The 20,093-nt window shown below is 39.2% G+C and overlaps 2 protein-coding genes across 3 annotated transcripts in view; one reads left to right on the top strand and one right to left on the bottom strand.

Moving 5' to 3' along the window:
* Positions 1-1,863: 1,863 nt before the first annotated feature.
* Positions 1,864-17,192, bottom strand: LOC138059755 (WW domain-binding protein 11-like). Its single transcript, XM_068905363.1, has 13 exons — positions 17,010-17,192; positions 16,840-16,871; positions 15,154-15,247; positions 14,455-14,552; positions 11,571-11,608; positions 11,042-11,094; positions 9,921-9,946; positions 9,209-9,266; positions 8,241-8,292; positions 6,788-7,134; positions 5,269-5,408; positions 4,363-4,834; positions 1,864-2,454 (listed from the first exon to the last, which is right to left on the bottom strand). The coding sequence occupies exons 1-13, from the start codon at positions 17,071-17,073 to the stop codon at positions 2,186-2,188; spliced, it is 1,743 nt and encodes a 580-aa protein (XP_068761464.1). The 5' UTR covers positions 17,074-17,192; the 3' UTR covers positions 1,864-2,185.
* A 60-nt stretch (positions 17,193-17,252) lies between these two features.
* Positions 17,253-20,093, top strand: part of LOC138060238 (1-phosphatidylinositol 4,5-bisphosphate phosphodiesterase zeta-1-like) — a 76,916-nt gene continuing 74,075 nt past the window's right edge. The window contains exon 1 of one of the 2 annotated variants that reach the window (XM_068905975.1): positions 17,253-17,898. In XM_068905975.1, the coding sequence (XP_068762076.1) occupies positions 17,704-17,898 (195 nt within the window). In that variant the 5' untranslated portion in view covers positions 17,253-17,703. The remainder of the gene's footprint in view (positions 17,899-20,093) is intronic. The other variant, XM_068905976.1, reaches the window with a different exon arrangement.

Here is a 20,093-nt window from a genome sequence, read left to right as displayed (position 1 = left end):
GTACTTGTGGGTGCTTCGCGTAGTGCAGGACGGCGGCGTAAATATGTTCTGATACAAGGGTTTGTCGAGGAAACCAATTAATGCCAACGTCATCTCTTTTGGCCCAGGCAAGGGCACTTTTTGTTAAATAACACAAACGTATAGCTCTTCTTGTTCTAGCACCGGTAAAGAAAAAGAACAGAGGTCAAGCACACCTGCATCTACGGTATACATTTTGGATCGCTTTTCCATTCAAATTTTTACAATTTTCAAGCTGCCGGGCGACCGGCTGGCTGCGTATCATTTCCCGCCAAAATTTTCCCAAAAGAACGCATGTTCTGCCTATTCAGAGGGAACGGTATTCTGGTCATTCTGCTATCGGGAGCAGTATGAACGGAATAGTATTCGTTCATTCCGAAAACGGAATAGGTCCCAAAAGAACACGAATACCGTCTAATCCGCGCCCTAAATGTATATTTCTATACTTCCTAGCGTGAAGCCCCAAACGAAACTTTCACGGCTACATATTAAATCTCTCACTATGTATACCATAGCACACTTGTTATTCAAGATGTCAGACGCATCTGGCCAATCATGTGTTAAACTTTAGTTTCGCGTTTTTCTTACAAGAGATGAAATAGATCATTTTCACTGTCACGCAATAAAAAAATAAATCGAAAACCATCCAGTGGAAAAAGTCAAGAATGAAGAAGACACTTCTCCAAGTCTTAGGCCCGTGCGTTTCACCAAACTTCAGATATTCGTCGAAATGTTCGCAGAAATTTACAGAGCCCAGTATGAAAACGCCATGTTGGTGCACATCTGTGGTGCACCAATATGGCGGCCAGAAAATAGTGTCAACATCTGTTACTTACTTTGGCTATCTAGGCGAGTGATCATCTGTACTGAACAGACAGCTATTTACCTAAGCACTTTTCCTAATGCTTTAAATTCTAAAAAGGCTCAAAACCATGAGATAAATATATATTTCTCAATAAACTCGATCGTCGCCTCGTGTCACGCACCGCTATAACTCAGCAATTCAAAATGCTCTGGTTTTCAAACGAAGCACGCTATTGAGCTTTAAAATTGCAAATGGATACAAATTTAACGCCTCTTATGCCTGATGAGGATAAAAACTTTCGTGGCTCTTTAGTTTTGGATTTTAGAAAATGATGACGTCACGTGAAAACGATCTATAGGACATTTCCGAGTTCATGTCTGTCTCCTCTTACTGTCTTCAAAGGGAGTCTAAGTGCGACGTTTTTATGATGGTAATTAGTTCTACTTAACATATGAACGAAAACTTATTTTCATAAGAAAAACTTCGCACTTTACGAAAATTAGTTTTTATTCATATGTTACGTATAACTAATTACCATCACAAAAACTTCGCACTTAGACTCGCTTTGAAGAAGAGGCAGACTCGGAAATTTACTATTTAATCTTTTATGAGAAAAACAAACATGATTGGCCAGATGCGCCATGTGGTGTTAGTTGTTTTCCCTTTAATGTACTTGATTATCATGATCCGCTTTGTTAAAGTCTTTACACAGAAAAGCCCCTCTTGCCTTGATCAAGGTTGGGGAGATTCGGGTCGTAAGCGTCCTCTTCCCAGCTTTCTCTGCCTAAAAGTGAATCAAGGGCTGTGTCACGCAATTTGTGGTAATTTGATGACAGGCAGGACGTTTATAAAATAGAATGGAACTTCCAATAACGTGAGGCCAACCTTTTTCACGTTTTCAACAACTCGCGTGGATAAAGGTACAGGAATTCCACATTACTATTTCGGAGTTCAGCACTTGTGATTTGTAAAATGTTTCCCCAAAATACCGTGACGTAACCCCACTAAAAACCCTTACTCACAATAAATCCACAAGAGAGGACGGTTATTAAAAATTAATATTCCAGAACAGTCCGCAAAGAACGTCACATGCATCCTCAAAAATGTCTTATTCAGAACATAGCAGCGCTCACATTTTGATCGAATGGTGTGACCTCCTTTTTATCTCATTCACTTTCGATGAATGTTGGGCTTCAGTACATTTTCATAGCGACCAGCCGCTGAAAATATACGCTTTCAGTTGTGTTGAACGCCGGTTTATCCTTCTTTAAAACAGTTAAGATTACAGAAAGAAAGATCGAAAAGAATTTAACGACGAAATATGGCGAACGCAAAGGTAGAAAATTGTTTCAAATGCAAACTTTACAAAAGCCCTTGCATTTCCTTCATAAAAAGCGCGTAGGCATCGTCTTTGGTCGCGGTTTCAGCCACTCTAGGCTGTGATACTTGTTGCGGTATGCTGTCAACGGTCTCATGCCCAGCTCCACTCGGTCGAAGCTTCGCCTTGTTCTTGGGCTGATCTCGTTTGACTCGAAGTGCAGTCGGGACAAGTTTAGTTAATTCTGCTTGAGTGTTCCGTAATTGTGGCTTGGCGCTGATAGTCGCAGTCGCTTCTTTGCTTATCGTTGCACCTGTGAAGGGTAATTAAACGGCTTATGTTAGAGAAAAGTTCTTGCTCGAGACTGCGAAAATTCCAACCTACTAACACCTTATCAAAGTCTCTCAAGCTTCTATGGCCGATTAAGTTTAAGTGTTCTGCTAATCATGAAGATTGCAAATCTAATTAATTTAAAATAGACGAGAAAAGGGAGGGAAAAACCGGAGTATTCGGAGAAAAAGTCTCGGAGCAGAGTAGAGAACGAACCACTGACCTCAAAAAGAAAAAAAAAAGAAAATGGATCGCGCATCATACTGATTTCACTCTGCCAAAACTGAAGCATGTGGCGCCATCTTGTTGGGACTAATTTCAAGCTAGAGCTTCGAATGCCAGTGGAGTTATGGGTAAAATCTCAACATCCTTCGATATCGCGCGGAATAACTTTGAAAATTGCTCTTTACAGTATTGCTTGCCTCTCACTTTATACTCTTAGGCTGAGGTCTCAGGGTGTGACCAAACAAGATAGCCGCCGCGATTATGTTGCGCTTCACGCTCGACCCAGTCTTTTTTCGGCAATGGAATGAGGCCTGGCGCACATGAACCCAGCTACCCATTCACATCTCACAGGTTGGATTGTCTCGGTGGTTCAAACTTTGAACTGCAATACAGGAATTGATGTTCGCGCTTGATGCTAACGTGAAACGACAGACAGCTACTTGGCAAGCAAAAAGGATAATCTCAATCTTGTTTATTTCTCTCTTTAATTAAGGAACACGTACAAAGCTGTGGAAAACTGAAAATTTAAGCCTTAAAATTGTCGACAGCTAAATTTCTACGATAAAAAAAAAAAGAAATGAAAATGCTATCGGCAGGAACGACGTTATGATAAAAGAACTCCTTAACGCCGTAACTGAGCAGAGTTTTTTTCGTTTTCGACCCTGAATACTCCTGTTTTCTTCCTCAAATAAAATTGTCATTTCAGCTGGCTGTAAGCAGCAGCTACCACAGGCCTCCACAGATGCCTTTTCAAGGCGAACCGGGGGACTTTGCGATTAGCATGTCAGAAATATGAAATCTCCTATTTTTCCCATTTTCAAGTATACACAAGGGCAAAACCTTTTAAGCTATCCTTCCAAGCGAATTGTGACGACTTGGGCGAATTGTCAGTCGTTGAAAACTTCAGATCACGTGAATTAAGTTTTATCCAAGTTGAACAAACCGAGGCCCGGTTGTTCCAAGCGTGATGATTAAGCCAACCCTGGATTACGGGAAACTTAAATTGCAGTCTATTTTCTGATCAAAAAAAGGTTTCCGCAAGATTTGCCACCTCCAAAGTTGCTACATATAGACTTTTGCTTTCCTTCAGCATAAAAGTACAAGGCAAAGGCTTTCTTGACGGAAAAAATGCCAGCCTGGGTTTGCACAGGTTTCCGAGGCAATTGGCGTGTGCTGTTGCGGTGTCCCTATATCAATTTGCTGTCCTTAAAGGGGGGTCGCACAAGATTGTGTATTTTCAATGACACCCAAAATGCCCAAAAAGTAGAATGAAATATTGCAATAACCACTTAAAACCGTTGAACATAAAATAAATACAACAAAAGGAAAGAGAAGCATGAATGGACACAAATGGACAAGATTGAAACTGATTGCATTTGCGTAATCTTGAAAAAAAAATCGACCTGACGTTTTTTAATTCGTGTGGACAAAGGTCGTTTTTGCTCGGAATCATCTTGTTTGTGATGTAAGGATAATTTTATCGTAAAGGAATTCCACTTTACCATTTTTGAGCTCGGGATAAACTCACGATTTCCCCTAAGGACCCTAAAATAACATGACACATCCCCTTTGAGTATGATGCACGTAGCATCTTTTGCTCGAAGCTAATAAAATATAATAAACTAAAGTAAAATAAAGTAAAATAAATAAAACCTATCAAACCCACCTTTTCCACCATCAGCTGTCGGATTAGCCATGGGAGGTTTACTGATGAACGTCGGAGGGGCAGATAAAACAGCACCGTGAGGTGGAGGCGGAACCATGCCAGGGGGCGGCACAGGAGGACGCATGCCTGGTCTGACCGGGGGCAACGGCATCGGTTGCTGCATCAAAGGTCTTGCTCCTCTTGCCAAGGCATGTGCCATCATATTAGGAGGTAACCCCGGTGGAGGACCAGGAGGAACCATACCTGGCATTCCTGGGGGTGGACCGGGTGGCCTTCCAGGTGGGGGACCAGGGGGGAACATTCTTGGTGGTGGTCTGATGGGGAAATTGGGCTGGATTGGTAGAGCTCCTGGTTGTTGACTTCCCAATGGAAGCTGACCAGGAGGGGGACCAGGTGGAGGCCCAGGAGGTTGAGCTTGACCTCCCTGCGTTGCAACTTTCTTTGTTTGGTCGGCTTGATCCTCCGATTCTCTCTAAGATTAAAGAAAACGTACTTCGAGACAAAAACCAAACCATAACAGACTGCTTGTCTTCTTATTAGCTCGTCAAGTCAATCTGCTCGTACTAACACCCTATTTAGCTGACACTTGACCCTTGGTAAAAGGAGAATCTACTTTGGGTCGAGGTGTTTCCATATGAGACTCCACCAATGTTGCCAGGCGACCAAAAGACTCGCAAGTGTTCATACAACTTACGACTCACCCCTCCCTATATTTAACATCACGGGCTCAGTATAATTTAGTAAATAATTCTACAAAGATTGGTTTGGAAAAAAAAAATTTTTCAAAACACCACTTTGTTTCATGCATGTCGATTTGACCACAGGCCACTTTTCTATCCACTTCACATGAGAACAAAAATTCAGGATAGATTCTGTTTAATACGGCTACAGGGCATGTAGTCTTACCCGATTTTCTGGAAGAGGTTGGCCAGCCATTTTAAGCAGAAAATCTTGAATTGTAGAGGTATTTGCACCTTTCGATGACTGCTCTCCGCTTTGTTCAACTTCATCAGCAAATCTCACTGTTCTTTGACGCTCTTTCGTTTCTGATAGAGAGGAATCAATCATTGGCATTGGTTCAAACTTTCTTTTCCAACTTTTGCTAGCTCAGTAATTTTACTTTAACGTTTTTATGACATATCACAGCGTTACAATACTCTTCTGAAAGCAGGCAATAAAAATTTAGTTAGGATGTAAGTACATGTACAGAAATAGATCGTAAAGCCTTATTACAAAGCATTATGGGATAGAAATGCGGACAAACATCGCAAAAATGTGTTTGTTTTTGTCCGCATATTAATCCCTGAGTGCTTGGGCGCTAAATTGTGACGTCAATTGAAAAGAGTGCTATTATGATACGACTCCTGTGTTCAATCCATTTACGATTGAAGGGAAAATGTGTCTCGCTTCAATGTGTCTTAGGTCTTTCATTGCCGCACAAAGGGAATGAGTTTGGTTACGCCCCGTCCAAATGCCTTAATGCAGTCCTTGCTTGCGCTTACGAAGATCTCGTGCACAACAAAGGACCACTGAGAAACACTGAGGACTAAACGTCCTTGTGGTTATTTCCCAAGTGCAAAGTCAAAGACACCAACTACACTCAAGTGCCAATCAATTGCGTTACAACTACTGCTATTGCAAAAGCAGGTGTCCATCAAGAAAATTCCAAAAGATGGAATCACATTGAATTATCTGCTGTCATCTTCAATTCATTAAAGTTCTGCTGTTGCCCCAAATTATCTAAAAAAATCTCTCATAAAAAGAGGATCAGCCCGTGTTCATTGACATGAAAGAGATTTAGCATTTCATTTACAATGTAATACGGCAAATGGCAGGCTGAAATTCTGTGTTATGCTAAAAACTACAGAGACTTGTTTGACTCTTGTTCAGCTGTTATTAGTGAGCTTAAGCAAGAACGACGACGACGGCTACGAGATCGCCACAAAACAAAAGGTTTAATGGGCAAAAACAATGGTTCCGTACGCCCTGCACTTGCGTTTCACATTTTGGTGATACAGTACATCTCTTTGCCGTCCTCGTCCTGGCAACGACGTGAAATGATCAAATTTGAGGTTATTTGGAGAACGTCAGCACCGGATGGTGAATTTCAAATTTTCTCTCCAAACATTGATCCACACCGTTCATACCAATTTTGTTTCTGGACAGTTGATACACACTTTCCATAACGAACGACTTGGAATAATGGCAAAACTATTACAATAACGTTTTCGCAGCCGTCTTCATGGCCCTTGCTAAAGCTCCCTTTTGTCTGTTTGGTAAAGATATCGGCGACTTCTCAAAAAAGGTCGACAAGCTAAGAAAAGAGAATATTGATGCCTTTTTGACATGCATCAGTCCGCTGTTTGCCGATTGCTGTTTTGGTGAAATGTGATGCTAAATATGAATCAACCATTATAAATTTCACCTCCTTCGCTGTCCATCTCTTCATCAGTGTTATCACCTCGGTCGCCACCATGCTGACCCTCATTGTCTCCTTCCAGTCTTTCCAATGGTTTAGCAGGATCATACTCTTCCTGCTCTCCGCCCGATTCACTAGTGCTTCCCTCACTGTCACCATCATCATAAGGTTTATCCTCTGAATCATCGGTTGCTGTTCCTGGGGGTAGGGGTGGGGGACTGCTCGTGGGTGGGACACCTGGCGGTGGTCCAGGAGGAGGGCCAGGTGGGGCAAACCCTGCAGCAGGTGTCGGTGGAGGCCCTGGGGGAGGACCAGGGGGTGGTCCAGGGGGGATTAACCCAGGAGGTAGAGGCCTAGAATAAAAATGACATCTTACAGTACAGCGCAGTTTGAAAAAAAAATTCAAAGAAAGCAGACTTGTTTGTTTGTTTGTTGTTTGAATGCAGGGCTGTATATGTGCATGTCTAACTATCATACTTTTTGAAATCTCTTTGATTGGCCGATTCAACCAGATGTACATGTATTCTACTGTATGGGCATTAAATTTAATTTAAAAGTTTGTTTCTGTAGTAGTGAGTTAAAGGGCCTATGTCACATTATTTTAGGGTGTTTAGGGGAAATCTCAAGTTAAGATTTCACGAGTTTAAAACTCAAAAATGGTAATGTGGAATTCCTTTACTGATAAAATTATGGTTACATCACAAACAAGATGATTCTGAGCAAAAACGAAGTTTATCAAGGCGATCTGCCATAAACTTGAAAGATGTCGGGTCAACTTTTTTCAAGATTACCCAAATGCAATCCGTTTCAACCTTTTGGTGTATTTCTTTTATGTTGTTCAACAGTTTAAAGTGGTTATTGCAATGTTTCAGTCTACTTTTTGGGCGTTTTGGGTGTCATGAAATTCCATCATTTTGCGTGACATAAACCCTTTAAGGATCCTTGCCTGTGAAGTTCAGTTCACAGTATAAATTGATCTGGGAAAAAATGCACGTGTACATATATTACAGTGTGGCCCTTCAACTTTAGAGATGCATTTCCTTTTCACGTTTCAGTTATTATTAAGTTGGTAAGATTGTGCACAAATTCTGAGGAAATAGGCCATTTTCGAGTTCATGTCTGTCTCCTCTTTAAAGTGAGTCTAAGTGTGAAGTTTTTCTTATGAAAATTAGTTTTCACTCATATGTAAAAGGTACATGTAGAACTAATTACCATCACAAAAACTTTGCACTTAGACTCACTTTGAAGAGGAGGCAGACCTATATTGCACTGATAACTCATGAACTGGGAAAAACCAGTGGAAACAACAGGATGAAATGAACCCAAATAATGTTTTCACCTAAAGATTCATACTGTTGCCTGGCAACTTGCTCAAGATTCAACAAGACAACAATAATCATTGCAGAGATATGAAAATACAGCCATACAATAAAATGACAGCTTCGGTGCTGTGACTTACACTTGTCCAGGAAGTGGTCCAGGAAGTGGAATATCACTTGGCATTAACATTCCTACAAGGGAAAGAACAAGGACAAAGTTCTATAAACTTGCAAAAGTCAACTAGTTATGCACACCTTATTGAGGCCATGGAACTACAATGTACATGGTACAATACAATTGAAAATTGACAGTCTTTAATACTCTAGATAGAATCAAAACTCAATCCTTGGTGCTTTGTTTATCTTTTTGATCCCCTAGCAAGGCTGCTGCCTAAGAAAATTTTTCCGGACCCCATTTGTAGCTTGAGTCATTTTTTCAAGGGCCCAGAATTAATGAATTAAACGTGAGGATGAATCACCTTGTGATAAGTTAGGCGCTTGTTTCAGGGCTACTCGTTCAGAAATTTGGTCGCCCACGCTCGCAAATAAGACGCCCCAGGTAACCGTTAGGCAGCGGCCTTGTTTGGGGATCAAGCTTTGAGCCTTTAGTTTGAAGACAATCAACATTAATTTTTTAGCAGAATTAAATCCCTGAAATACAAAACAATGGTGATAAAGAAAGACTTAGTACTGGCACAGAGCCTCCCTAACTTGCACACCCTGTGCAAGACAAAGGCAACTAGTCTTCACAAACTTGTTTGTACATGTAGATGTTAACAGTACTGGTATATTACAATTACTGTAATGTGGTTAAAACAGACAGTCATTCTACATGATGTGTACAATGTATTACAATCATGTGACACCATTCTACATTGCACCGTACAACACTAACATGTACAGCTGTACAATATCTCTCACTTTGTATGGCCTCTATTCCTACATGTAGGCATTAGCTTCAGTGGAAATTTAAATATTTTCTTAAATGTCAAGTATCAATGGCCCTCCATAGTTATAATTGAAGCAAGCTACATTGTATTCATGACAAGATGATTGTTTCTTGAACTCTGAATAATTTGGGACTGTCACATTAACAATAAATTATTACCTGCATGTGGTAAAGGAATATTAGGTGGTAAAGGAATGTCTTCTGGCACATGAGCCTCCTGTAAAGATCACAATAATAATGTTTAGGAATCTAATAATAAATACATGTACTGTATACATAAAGTAATTTCTCCATTCTGATTGGCTAAGAGAAATGCAGTTTTCAGGTAATAAAGACAGTGCAGAAAAGAGGTTTTCAGTGCAAAACAAATTACAGTGTAACAAACCAAGCATTCAGATTGGTCAAAGACTAAGGAAAGCCACAGGTAGCCAATCAAATGCTAGCCCTGGATGGCACAATTTTTCCGCGCTTACATGTACATGTACATGATACATGTGTGTTGCTTCTGCTTAATCGTGGCAGGCTTTCTTTGCCTGCTTATTATTAATAAGTAATCACATAATTTTTCTCATGCATTTTGAAATTTCTGAAAAAATAGCTCGGCTTATAGCCAAATAACTACGGAAAATAATTATAAGTATCCATAAATTAAAAAAATGCTTTTTCTAAGACAAAAAATAATTACATTCACCCTAATTTTTCTGTCTTTGAATACAATAATTGTTGTTTGTGTACATTTATTCCAATTGCACTCGAAATCATGTGATTACCTATACAAATGAGAGTAAAATGCTGAAGATATGTATTTTTTCTGAGCCTAAATTTCAGATGCATGGCACTTTGGAAGGATAATTATCATCCATGGACCAACCTCTGCAAGAGCTCTCTGTCGTAACTCTGAAATAAAACCCATTGATACACATTAGTTTTAATAGGTAAAATTGTTTGATACTGATGCTATAAATGCAAGACGTTGATCATAGTCATAGTGATCAAACAAATATAATCATTATGATAATAATAATTCCTGCATATCCCACCAGATCGCCACATTCCCATCCTTCAACATCCTAACCTCATCTGGAACCTCCTTGTACCACACATCAGCACACTTCCATTCTTTCCAACAAAGCTGAGACCCAGTATTCTCTTAAACACATCCAAAAATGCCTCCTATGATACCCTTCTGCACCAAACCAGTACAACCACTTACAGTACTGTTCCACATGCTTAACCGACTCCACCTCCTTGCCACACATTCCACACTTTGGATCTACATCATTGTTCGCATTTTATTTTCTACGTCCTCCACACTAATCTTCACTTCATCTCAAGTGCTTCTTCCGACAACCCTTCCTGTCCCTCATTTTTTCCTGCCAACAAGGTTATGCATCAGCCCTTCCACAACCTTCATCTCTATATTCCCTTTTCTCGTATCCTGAGCCTTCATACCAGGAACCTCAACCCACTCCTCACTGCCAAAGACTACCCTCATCTTCTGTACCTCATTGCTTACCACAATTAGACCATCACCATCGAGAAAGGTAACCAACTTCTCCACAACCACTTTGACCTCTCCATCCATGCCACACCTTCCCCTTACCATTCTGTCCTCCAGCCCACTTCTCGCTCTCAACACCAAAATGATCCAGCTTCCCCTTGACCCCTCTGTTGATAGCCTCAACCACAATGTCTTCCTTCTCTCCAACATCACCTTCAGCAACCTCAAAATCTACCTCACCCTCAGACTCCCCTCGTTCACACAAAGCCTCTAACTCTGTGTTCAACAACATCTGCACCAAACTCACATCCCACCTCACTTTCAGCATCAAATCTCATAAACATACTAAAAATCAAAGAAGAATAATTGGTTGCAGACTGAGCCTTTTTTTCCATGCTGAGTTGTGAATAATTATTTGGAAAAGAAAGCGCTGGCGTGGACAGAGTTTTATATTATTTACTAATTTTATTAATTTTTTATTCATTAGTTACCATTAGCTGACATTTGAGCCTGCAGACGTCTTCTATCACTATCAGCAATCAATCTGCAAAGTGGTTGAAATATTGTAAATTAATATGAAAATAAAATTAATGATAATTATGGGGATGATTCTGTACAAATGTAAGGTGATTCTTGATCACAACATGAGACTTTAGGATTCATATCATTACATGGATTAATTTTTTTCCTGGCAATGCTAAAAAGGTTAGTAACTTAAGGGATATCATAAGAACGCGAGTGCATTAGTCGCGATTTATGGACATGCATGCTGGTTTAAAAGTTCTCAAAATTTGAGAACTTTCAAAACATCAAGAGTGACCAGACAGTACATCATACATGTACATGACATGTAAATCATGAAATGCATGAGCAAGCTTTTTATAATACATTCCAAAAGATTATCCTAGTGCTGTGTTTCAATAGTAATTTCTGTACTGGACTCTATAACCACTATTTTCACTGTACTGTGTATAACAGATTTATGCGTAACTATACAGTCTCATGTGTAGAAAGACTTACTGCTTCAATTGATTGGAATGAGTAGGATCATCTTTATCCTGTGAAAAAAAAAAAAAAACAACAATAACAAAAAAACCGGCTATTATTGAGAAATGTTTCCGAATCTGTACCTGGCCTGGGTTGTTCGAAGCATGGTTAGCGCTAACCAGCATTAAATACCATGCAAACCTGTAGGTTTTGATACCGCTTAACCAATGGTTAGCGCTAACCAGGCTTCGAGCAACCGGCCCCTGTACTATAAGCAGGGTTCGACATCTCCGCTAGCCCGGTAGCCCGAGGCTAGTAAAAATATTGTCGGGCTAGTAAAAAACCCCGTTTAATAGCCCGCTGGCTAGTAGTAAAATGGAAATAAACTAGATATGATTAGTTTTAGTTTGAAGTTCACAGTTGATTAAAAAAACAAGAAAGTTTAACCCAATGATTCGTTCGCGTGCGCTGTTTTGTTGGGCAAGATAACTTGGGAAATTTTCGAGGTTTTGCATTGGAAAGCGAGCGTTAAAAATAAACCATATGCGCCGTAAATGTACACAAGATACTGAGTTCTAGAATTAAGTTCACCTTGAAGAAGAAACAGTGAACTTCCAGATGATGTAAAAATATTGCTAAAAAGTGATTCAAAACACGTCCCAAGGCACAACTGAAAATGTAAAGGTAGAATTTTTCGAAGCAGCGCGCGTTAAGCAATCAAGAAAGTTTTTGATCGCTAACTAAACAAAGCGCTTGAAAAATATTTATTATAACTCAAAATATGCCTTATGCAATTTACAGTTAAGTCTAACCACTCAATGGATAAAAATTGTTTGAAATTTATTCCAATCGCTTTGTTTTCTTGCAGGTATAAGTGCAAAAAAAAGGGAAAAAACGCCACTGCCGAACAAAATTTCACCACGTGTTTTCTGCTTGTCAAAATACACAAAACCGCAAGATTAATTTAGTTAATTGATCACTATCATGTTTCATGAGAGAACAAACAAGGTCAAATTGTGTACAAAAATGCTCTTTCGAAAACTTTGACTGAAAGATAACTTACACAACACAAGAAAAACAACAGAGAAAATCGCTGGAAGTTTTCTCGCATTTGCAGAATATATAAACGCACGATCGGATTGATTTATTTGTTGAAGATACCGATCTTCCGAGGTATACCGAAGGCGAAAATTCCTTCGATTACAAATTTGTTTTAGGAAAAAAAAGACTTGTTATTTGCAAAAAATCCATCGGTTGATCAATATAAAGCTAAATTCGGGAGCTAATCAATGCCCATTATGACGTTAATTGCTACGAAGGCCTTTAATTCTGCGCGGCTTACTGCATGAAAAAAGGGCAATGCGCTCGGGGATTTTAAGAGTTTTTGACAGGCATACCTACTCGTTTCGTTTACCATTAATTCCCATAGATCATCTCCTATGAAAACTAAGAAAAATATTTAATTCATTACGATTATCTAAAACGAAATAAAGAGCAGTAGCTGCTACGAAATCTGGAATTTGAATATTATCGACCTGATCATTCCAGCGAGCTTCATGTTTATCATCGGTCGCTTGGTTTTCACCGTCTTCTTCGTCACTTTTAAAGTCATCTAAATCAAAATTGTTGTCTCTAGTATCCCCTCCTCTTACAGGAAAACCATAAAAGATCCCTTAGATCCCTAGATCCTCCGAATCCGAAAAAAAAAAGCATGAATATCCCCATTGGGCACATCGGCTGTTGTCTCCGCGTAATTTGATCGCGCGGTCGAAAGGGCAAAAAGCCAGCCCTTGTGAGGTCTCTTATCAGCTGTCAAAATATGCTCACAACACGGCAAATGATTGGTCAATTATCCTACTAAATCTCCATAACAACAAAAAATAGAGATTTCCTAAGGGAGACTGGGTAGAGGCATAAGATCGACTCTGATCAAGACGCCATTTTGTTCGGACTGTTGAGGCAGGTTTAGGTATTTCAGGGGTCTTCGCGCGCTGCCGGTTGAGGCCGGTTTAGGTGTCAATGGGTAAAAATGTAACAATAATACCAATAATTTTACAAAGAAAACATAAATCTATCATCTTCTGGCGTCTTTTTTATCTTGCGTGTCGTTTGTAAACATCGCTAGTTCTCAAACTCTGAGCTTAATGGTTAATGTCTTCCTCAGTCTTCTCCCTACCAATGTTGTGATGCCTTGCACATCGCCTCGCACCATCGCTTCCTACTTGAAGCGATTGTGAAGATGCAGCGATTTTTGACAAATTACGAGGCGCCACCAAGTAAAAAGGGGAAAGCGGCCGAAACTGAAAGTACGAGTAGACAGGGAAGCAGTAAGATCATGAGAGCACTCAGAGAAAGAGAACTTTTAATCCATCGTGGAAAGCGAGCTTCCCATGGCTTGTGCACTGGCATTCTACGGTTAGCCTTCGCCGCATGCACAAGTGAATGTGAAACGAACTTTTTTTTAGCTTTTTCCTTAATAACACATTGTTATCACAATGGAAGAAAAAATGCCAATAAATTTAGAGTAAGGTTTGCGTGTTTGGAGTTGAAGTAGACCTCGAGGGAAATTGATCCGGGCTACCAAGTTTTTCTTCGGGCTAGTAAATTCTAGAAATCACTAGTCCGGTGGCTAGTAATGCAGGTAGCCAGGTGTCGAACCCTGTAGTAGATGTACATGTACCATAATATTACAAGAAAAGTAACAACAAATTTACTTAACCCATTGACCTCTGAGAGTGAGACTTATAATAATAGATTCTACTGTACTCTACAGTGAGGCCAGATGATTTTAGTCATCAACTGGGTGTCCTAGGGTGCCTGAGGAGTGAATGGACTAATAAACATAGAAATATCCACTGCAGTATTTTGCACATGTAAATCATCAATAGAGAAAACTTAATGAGGCCACAATACTCACCAGAAGGCTAACCATCCTATCCAATGTCTCTTTAAGTTTCCTTTTCTTTTCCTTCAATGCTTTGTCGTTTGGAAGAGGCACTGGGCCGGCATCATTTTCTAATAACATACAAAATAACATTTTAATAAATAAAAAAATAAAGAAAATAAATAAAATTGTATAACAGTGAATAGAACAGATAAAGACCCTGAAGACTGGATCCAGTACTTTACAGAGTTGCCATTTGACATCATAGTGCCAATGTTGGAAACCTACATTGTACCAACATGTACATATACATTAATTTTAAAGCTACATGTAAGCAATGGACCCATATTATTAATCATGTACTTAGTTTATAATGTGTACTTAGTTTATAATAGTTGAATTTTTATAATTTTAGACCTAAGATATTATTAATCTTGTATTATTAGTTCTACATGTAGTCTCTTTTTATGTCTGTACAAACACACCCTCCATGGAAACCAGCTGAGTGTTGTTGGGGCTAGCACGTTTCTTTGATTTAAATAAAGTATACCTACCTACCTACATGTACCTACTTTGTGGGAGAAGAATATTTTTTGTATTTACACATACAGTACCATGCAAAGGTAAGTTGACTTGACAGTCCCTCAAAACTCTACTTTGATGCAAATTCTTCCTTTTGGTTCAGCTAAAGATTGTACTTTACAGGTGTAAACATACAGGGTGTGTCCATACCTAGAGTTTCAATTTTCTCAATTTCTTCCAAAATTCTTCGTGGGTCTTTGGATTTCAACACAGCTTCACGTACCATCTTCCTTTGTTTCTTATTCTGTACAAAGAGACAGAGAATTACACATCCAGGGGAACAAAAATATGCCATGACACGTAGTGCAGAAGATCTCATCAATGCCAGTTTGAGCACACTGGAACAAGCACATGCTACGAATGCTACTTACAGGACAAACCACATTTCACATCACATCATCCCCGATTCTGTTCTTGTTTCATTTTAAATAGTGCTCAAAATACCAATATACATACATGTAATGTACTTTACATCTTATCTATAATAATGTTTACGGGTGAGGCACTGCATAATATGCTACATACTGACTGTCCTTGGAGGCTGAGTAAGAAAATAACTGCATGCAACAAACTGCACGTTTCTGTGCATGTAATGATACAGTCATGGAGAATAATAACTTTTGTTGCAGTCATGAAACAGCACAGTTTGCCTGTCACATGTAGTACTGTCGTAAGCACACAGTACAATGTAAAGGAACATACTGCCACAACTAACTGCAATCCAATTATATTGCTAAACAATGTGTGTGAATGGTAACCGGTCCTTCCACCCCACGCATTATTGTATTAAGCACTCATTTTAACGATTACGAATTTTTGGTATAAATACATTTATTTTAAAATATTTTAAAATTATGTCCGGAAGACAAGGTGACCGATATCAGGGCTGACTGCCCTAGTAATGCCCCATGCCCCATGGCTACTAACTTTTGTCTTCGGGCGACAATTAAATTGTACACAAATTAGCTGCTGGGCACCCTACATGTAGATTTCAAAATTTTAGAGCTTTGGGCTGTAAAACATTTCTTAGAGCATAGTCTTAACTAGTCACCTAGCCTGAGGTGAATATTGTTTAGTGTGTAATTTACTAATATTACATAGGTGGTTATTTCAAAAATATGCATTTTCTTTAAAACAGTAATTAATTTCTTCACCTGTCAGAGTTGAAAGACAGCGAACAAAAGCGCAGTATAAAATTAAAGACGAAACCAGACAAAATGGCACCTCCAGCTCGTTGTCATTTTGAAAAAAAAAATGCCTAGGTGATTGTAAATCAGTAAACAGAATTTTCAATAATCACCTATTGTATATAACTATACTACTACGTGTATGCATGAAAAATTACCCAATTCTGATTGGCTAAAAAGCAGTGCAGGCTTGCTGTAACGGTGCAAAGACATGTAACATCTGCACTGTAGTTGTAACACAATGCAATTACAAATGTATTTTGATTGGTTTAGAAAAAAAATATAAAATAATTTGAATTAGGAAATCAAATATTTTGTTTTGAAATCAAACACAAGCCCTGGATGACGCGATTTTTCCCTGATTGTGTGATATGTGTGCGTTTCTTCTGCTTAGCCATCTCCAATTTTATCATGTATAATTATTATTAAGTAATTATCATCACATGATTTTTCTTGTGCAATTTGGAATAAATAAGCACTTGTAATTTTTTCGAAGATTACAAATTGCACTCGCCCTATGGGCTCGGGCTCGGGCTTACTAAGCCACGCCTGCTAAGCCTTAGCAGAGGGAAACAGGAAGGAAACGTGCATTCTATAAAATTAACAGGTAATTTAGCTATGGAGTCGCATGTATCTTTATCATAAATACCTTTTTCAGCTCTCTCTTTCTTGCTTCCTTTCCTTAAAACAAATAAAGAGAGAAAGGAGGAATTTATGTTCAGACATATAGGCTTAATTTCGTCTCGATCACGAAAACTGCAAGGAAAGTGGCTGTTTAGCAAAACACGATTGAGCGGCAGATTTAATTTGCAAACTTACTTGCTTGATCAGTGGGATTCATGAACTTTCCACTTTTTGTTGTGGAAATCGATCGCCTCCCCATCTTGATTCCCTTGGAAAGATCCAAGTAAACGAACAAGATGCTGCAAGAATAGATAAAAGAGGAAATGTGGGAAACTAGAACAACATGGCTAACATGGCGTCCTTTGAGCTGAGCGCCCACGTCTTATATTTACTTGGCATCCTGGCCTTTTTCATTTTTTTCCCAGGGGGTCACGGCTGGTGTGTTGACTTATATTAGAACATTGAAAAGAGTTTCGCTTTTACATGTATACTGTAGCCATTCATAAAGCGTAAGTTTTGAAGATGGTTTTTTTGGATAAGCAAATCATTTCCAAATTGGAGGCAATAAAACTTTTAAACAATAGCTGAGTATCATAAAGATACTTACCCTACCCTAGGGGAGGATAGAACGCTGGACCAGTTTCTCAACAATAAGTGGCAATTTACCTTCGTAGGGCTGCTGATTTTAAGTTATAAGATCATTTTTTCAAGGGTCATTGTCCTCTTGATATGCCAAGTGCCTTTTTGGTTGATATCATATAAGCTACGTTTAACAAGAAGGAAAGGACCAGTCCACGTATTTTTCAGACGTCTTGTTGCGATTTAATCGCTTGCAGACACGAAAGATAAATAATGCTTTCACGGATGACATAGCTCTGTAAGAACCGACATGCTTCATTTGGAAGAAAGAAATTCAGTGTTCGAGCGACAGCAAAGTAGGACAAACATTACTCAAAGGTCAAGCATGAAGGAGAAGTCCGGATATTTGTGGAAGACACATTGTCATCATGGACGGACCACCTCCAGAAGCAGATATTTTGTCCTGACGAAAAGTTCCCTGGATCAATACAGGAACGGCCAAATGGTAATTGCCTTAGAGGTGGTAATTACTGTAATATTTTATGGGGGTAGACCTAAAAAACCTAGAACACATGTACTTAAAGGGGAAAACAACTGAAGAAGAACCCATATTTAATATGCACAGTAACATTGAAAAAAATTAAGCTAACATTCTGGCACAGGGCTCCCACACAGACAGTGTGTCTGTTTGAATGTTCGAAAAATAAAGAAATATGTGGGAAATATTAGCATCATCCAATCAGTGTGGAGCAAACAGCGTGACGGTTGCTCGGTGTCCCACGAAATCTCAGCCGCTGTTGTTGGTTGCTAATGAAAAGCTGCATTTCTCGAAAATTACTTGGTGGTTAGCGCTTGGATTTTGAATGGATCTTCGATAGAATGGCATGAGAAGAAGCGTCAACCTTTCAGTTTATCTGGTGTTCGATTTGAAAGCCCAGCGATTCTAATTTCTGGGTGAAAATCGGCTTGGTGCTGGAGCAGTCGAAAATGAGCTTTTCATCCTTGCCTCCTTCTTATAACGTGTAGTAACAGTCAACGGAAAACCCACCAAATCGCTCAAATTTGCCATTTTCAGCCGCAGAAATGACAATACACAACAACTGAGGTAGGTTTACGTTTATTTTGAGCTTTAACATAGTCATTTGTTGATGCAAGTTTATGATATTAGGACTCTTCAATATTTCCCACACATTTCTTTATTTTTAGAACATACAAACAGGCACACTGTTTGTGTGGGTTCCCTGTGATTCTACTTGTGAGGATTTGTGTAGACTTTCGAAAAGTCCTTTGTCTCAGGACATATACAAAACATGGACCCCAGGTCAATGGACCACCCCTGTGGACCCAGTCCATGGACTACCCCTGTGGACCACCCCTTATTTTGTAAAGTTACATGCAGAAAAATCGTAAGACGAAAGAGGGAAGTCATCCTCACACTTGTCTGCACAATTTAAGGAATCATTTTTCTTATACACCCCTGAAAAATTCAGTTGGCTCTAAATGGTCATGGGCTCCTGCTCCTACTGAATTCGAACCTATGACTGCTGCGATGCTGGTGCAATCTGCTGCACCAACTGAGCTATGAAGCCACTCAGTTTGCAAGAAGGTCAATTTGTTGGGCTCATTTGTTCTGGTGAAGGACTCTATGAATGAAAATAAATGTGTTATTTGAAGTGCAGGTTATAGATAAATCCCTTTGGAACTATCAAATGGGTGGTACATGTATCTATAGGTGTCTATAAGAGACAGTTGCTTACCGGTAAATCAGTAGCTCATAGCTCATATAGGAAAGGTGTGTAGTAAGGCATTTAGGGGGCTTTATAATATTAGGCAATTGCAAATTGGGAAATATCTGTCTGCAGAATCAACGATGTTTAATTCATGCGTTTGTTACATCATATTAATTTAACTGGTAGATTTAATTGCAACTCTCTTTTGTATAAGCTTCTGTAAATATCAATATGACAGACTTCAAAAAGTTCTTAATGTGGCGGCCCGGGTCCCGTGCTTACTGTAATTCCTAAGTTTGCCCATACTACTCCAGTACTTTTTGCCAGTGAAATTTGGAGTAGAATTTAAGATTGCACTTTTAAATTAGTTTTTAAAATGCTGAATGGCCTGGCGCCACAATATTTATCTGAACTACTTGTTGTAAAGCCTAGAACTACAATCGTGGTCAAAAGTTGTTGGGAAGGTTGCGCGCATCAGCTCACTTCACACCTAATTCGATTTTTCTAACTATTGGCTGAAGTATTTGGGAAATACCATGTTCTTGTGGCCCCCCTCCCCCATATTCAATGTTGGAGTTCTTCAGGTAAAAAAAGTCACCATTTTTTTCCCCTGCAAAATCCAACATTGAAAAGGGGGAGGGGGGTATCTGTAAAATGAAGTCACCTTCCCAACACTTTTGTCCATGATTGTAGATACAGCCTGTGGTCTGATTTTATAAAACATTGCTTGTAATCCCTAAGGTGACACGAAAGACTTCTGGCGATCGAGCCTTTTCCCATTCTGGACCAACAGTATGGAATGCTTTGCCATCTAGCCTTAGAAACTTTAGGAACGTTAACTCTTTTAAAGTACGTTTGAAGACTCGTCTTTTTAAGAAAGCTTTAATTTTTAATTTTATATTCTGATTACTATTATTATTTTTGTTTTATTTATTGTATCAGTATAAATTATATATAATTATTTTTCTTG

Source organism: Montipora capricornis, chromosome 8 (genome assembly GCF_036669925.1).
Source record: "Montipora capricornis isolate CH-2021 chromosome 8, ASM3666992v2, whole genome shotgun sequence".
Taxonomy (NCBI): domain Eukaryota; kingdom Metazoa; phylum Cnidaria; class Anthozoa; order Scleractinia; family Acroporidae; genus Montipora; species Montipora capricornis.
This window is presented reverse-complemented; position numbering and strand designations above follow the sequence as displayed.